The sequence below is a fragment of the Dendrobium catenatum genome, unplaced genomic scaffold, assembly GCF_001605985.2.
Source record: "Dendrobium catenatum unplaced genomic scaffold, ASM160598v2 fragScaff_scaffold_85, whole genome shotgun sequence".
NCBI classification, from domain to species: domain Eukaryota; kingdom Viridiplantae; phylum Streptophyta; class Magnoliopsida; order Asparagales; family Orchidaceae; genus Dendrobium; species Dendrobium catenatum.
Window position 1 is genome coordinate 409383 of NW_021318547.1, and position 4006 is coordinate 413388.

Consider the following 4006-nt stretch of genomic DNA (forward strand, 5'->3'; position numbering starts at 1 on the left):
GACTCTACACACAGGCGGGGAAGGGTCTAAAACAAGAAAAGAGTAATGCAGAAATATGCATGTGACCCCGGGGTCGATCCTCGGCTAATTCTCTAGATTCGTTATTTTTCTATATTATTTAGACTCACTAAAATTTTAGACTTTAGAGTTATGAATATAAAATTTTTCACACCCTCACGAGCCTCAATAGTCTAGGCAAAAATAAAAGCGGCACACAAATGCCAAAAAACTAAGAAAAGCAGACAATCATAAAGGCAATCAATTCAACACATCAAATATAAATTAATTTTATTTCTCACTTTTGACTTGATACAAATTCAAAGACATCACAACTATTTATATTAGTAGTACACTCTTAGGATTATGCTAACACATTTCAATCTAATATTACAAATGACTATCTAGAATATTCTCATATCTACTATCATAAATGATATTAAATGCATATTCTAGACTTTTCTAATGATTACTCCAATTTCTAAAGCCTTCTTAAATATATTACTGTATATTATGGGCTTTAAAAAACAACTCAAATATCAATGGGCCAAATTAAGTTTAATTTCCAACCGCTATAAACCATAGCCACTATGTATATCTTAGCTGATGCTTTGACTCGTATGAATCTATTCCGGCCTCCTTGAAATTCTCCATCTCCGCAGATTTTTCTGCAATCATTAGCAACTTTTTATAATTATTATACCGATTAATTACATATAATCCAATTATAACGAGGACTGAAAAATGCTTATACCTCTTAAGTTCTTCGAAATTGCACTGATGTCAATTGTATTATTTGCGGAGAGCTGATCCATAGCTCCAACGTCAAAAAATGATGTGTCCGCTTGCTTGCCATCGCCTTTAGATTTCGCCGGCGCTAAGTGGAAGAAATAGAGCGTTGTTGCTAAAACAGAACCAATGGTTGGTGATACAATATAGATCCAAATTTTGTTGAAATTCCAGGCTGCGATTGCTGGGCCAAGAGACCTCGCTGGATTCATTGAAGCTCCAGTGATTTTTCTGTGTTTTTCGTTCACGTATGCAGTTTTCATAAGAAGGAAAGATGGGAAGCTAGAGATAAATTATTATGAGCTTGGTGTAATCTTAATTACGCACCCGGCAAGCAGGATGAGGAAGAAGACAGTAGCTCCAACGGCCACCCCGCCTAGTTCCTTAAACTGACAAAAGAAAAAGTATGAGTAATCAAAAGAACAGAGAAGAATGAGTCAGAATAATTTCCAAACTATTTTTTTAGGACTATATATATTTTTTGATTACATGTTATAAATTAAATATATTCACTTTAGTTTATTGACTTGTAAAATATAATTCAAAATACTTTAATTGTTGGACTTTTTTAAGGATTTGAAGAGTTGGGTGAATAAACCAGTTTCGTTTGGGATGACTTTTTTACTGGTTGTATTAAAAAATTACTTTAAGAAGTAGTAAAAAAATCGTCTCAAACGAAGCCTAAATATATATTACCGCTCTGGAATCTGATCTGGAACTACAATTAGCAATGATATAGATGAATGTGATGATGGTCTCCAATACTGCCACCTTGAGATCACTTGCCGGCTTCGGCCCAACCGGCTGGGTTAGCATCACCTGTATGTCTTCTCCATCAAAAATCCATCTTAATGTTAAGCTCGCAACTGTGCATCCTAAGAACTCAGCCACAACATACATTGGAACCTTCAAACAAATGATATATTTATATAAGTAATCATATAATTATATATACATCAGATGAGATTAAACACGTTCATGAAACAAATTAAGGTTTCATTTGAGACGACTTTCTCATTGTTTCTTAAAGCAGTTTTTTAGTCTTTTTTTTTTTGGGACATTTAGGCCATTTAAGGCAAACTCACACACACAACGCATACACAAAGACTCGAACCCTGAACCTCTTAGTTGGAAGCCTAAGCTCTCAACCAATAGGCCAAGGAGAGTCCAAAAATTTTAATTATTATATTAAAAAGTTGCTTTAAGAAACATTGAAAAAGTCATCCTAAACGAAGCCTAAATCGACATACTCGCTTCCATGGGAATTGGCCAACAAGAGCATAAGCGAAGGTGACGGCCGGATTGATCTGAGCGCCTGAAATGTGCCCAAACGTGTATATGTTTGCTGCGACGAACGCACCCCAAGCAAGAGCAACGCCCACAAACGTTATTTCGCCTCTCTTTTCTATAAACAGCGTTCCACACCCAACGAAGATAAACGTGAACGTTGAAACAAACACTGCCAGCAGCTGTTCATTCATCTCTCCATGTTAAAAAGATCAGATTTTTAAAGCAAGTAATAGACTTTAGTTCTTCAACAGAAATCAGAGAGAGAGAGAGAGAGAGAATTGCCTCTTTGCTTTCTGGAAAGAACCCCTCATTGCTACAAGTAACGGGATCATTGCAACAGGCAACTTGTGAGTTTATTTTTATGGAAGGCATTGTGGAGATTTGATAAACTAACTAGTGTTGAACCTTGTCAGATTTATGGCCAGAAGTGTTATAAATAAACAAATTTGGCTATGCTAAGAGTTTGCCAACTATTATTATTTCTTTTTTGTGCTTTCTTATGCGGGCAGGCGGACAGGAATTAAGATTTCCCGTGGAAAGAGACCGGGTCTCTAGTAACCGGCTTTCCCAAGGCGAATAAATATAGATTATAGATGTATATATATAATCTTAATAACTTTCAAATTTTTATTTAACTATTTGTTTTATTTTCTCTTTTTTTAAGTTTTCTTTTTTTATTTTTTAAATGTACTATATATTAACCTTTATAACATTGTTTTGAAAATCGGACCGGACCGGCCGGTTTGACCGGTTCAACCGTGAACCGGTCTATCAGCCGGTTCGATCCTCCCTAAGAATCGGTCTAACAACGAACCGGCCAAAACCGGTTTGAACCGCCGGTTGAACCGGCCGCCGGTTGAACCGGCCGACCGTTGAACCGGTCCGTTTTTTAAAAACCGGCCGGTTCAACTAATAATATATTTAAATATTTTATTTTTATATAAAATGTTTAATTAATATTAAATTAATTTAAATACTTATTTATAACATAAAAAGGAAAACTTAAAAAGAGAAAAATAGATAGTTAAATTAATAATTTATTTGAACAAATTTTTTATTTATATAATATGTATTATTTATATAATATATTTTTAAAAAATAAAACTTAAAAAAAAAAAGCAAAGAACCTTCGTTAGAGCTAACGACTTGATTTTTTTATTTCTGTTTTTATAAATAATTATTTTTTGTTATTATTATTATTATTATTATTATATATATAGTCAAAATGAGAGCTGACGAATAGTCAGTGTCAAGTCATTAAGTTAGGTCATTGACCCGATCCAAGTCACATGCTCGATCTACATAACTGGCCAAATGGGTGCCAAATCAACAATTCAAGTCGCATACTCAATTCATATTAGCCGATCAAATGGGTGCCGATAAGGTTGGGCATCAAAAACCGGGGCGGAACCCCTCATGGCTAAATGGGGGCAATTGGGCTTTCGCTCCAAAAAAAAATATTATTATACTCCTATTGTAAGATTATTTTTTAGAATCAGTTTTTTAACAAGGGTTTGAAAGCAACATTGCCCCCCAACTAAAAATAGATTAAAATACTATATTCATTTTAGGCAATTTACCCTCACCAAGCCTCAATAATAAAAAATACATTGTGTAATGTAATTATCATGTGTTTTAGGTTCGAATGATGAATCAAACACTAAATAGTTAAAAACAAAAATTTGTTCCCGGAAAATCCCACCGCAAGGCGCGCTGCCCTGAACTCATCTTGAACCTCGTGACCTGAACCAGGCAGGGTCGAACCCGTCAGGCGGGCGCTGCCAACGCCTTGAACCCCGACATATATGCGACAGCTTACTATATTGTCTGTATTTGCCCCCCTAAAATTTATGGCTGCGTTTCGCCCCTGGGTCATCAGCTCACCAAGGCTAGTTTGTTTAACTCATTAATTTTTTTTAATTGGGTTTTG

At 35.2% G+C, this 4006-nt stretch overlaps 1 protein-coding gene across 1 annotated transcript; it reads right to left on the reverse strand.

Annotated features, from left to right (window-relative positions):
• Positions 1 to 585: 585 nt before the first annotated feature.
• LOC110094224 (aquaporin NIP1-1-like) lies at positions 586 to 2267 on the reverse strand. Its single transcript, XM_020819403.1, has 5 exons — positions 2037 to 2267; positions 1483 to 1692; positions 1114 to 1175; positions 752 to 1017; positions 586 to 665 (listed from the first exon to the last, which is right to left on the reverse strand). Exons 1-5 carry the CDS (start codon positions 2265 to 2267, stop codon positions 586 to 588), a joined length of 849 nt encoding a protein of 282 aa, XP_020675062.1.
• Positions 2268 to 4006: the final 1739 nt, after the last annotated feature.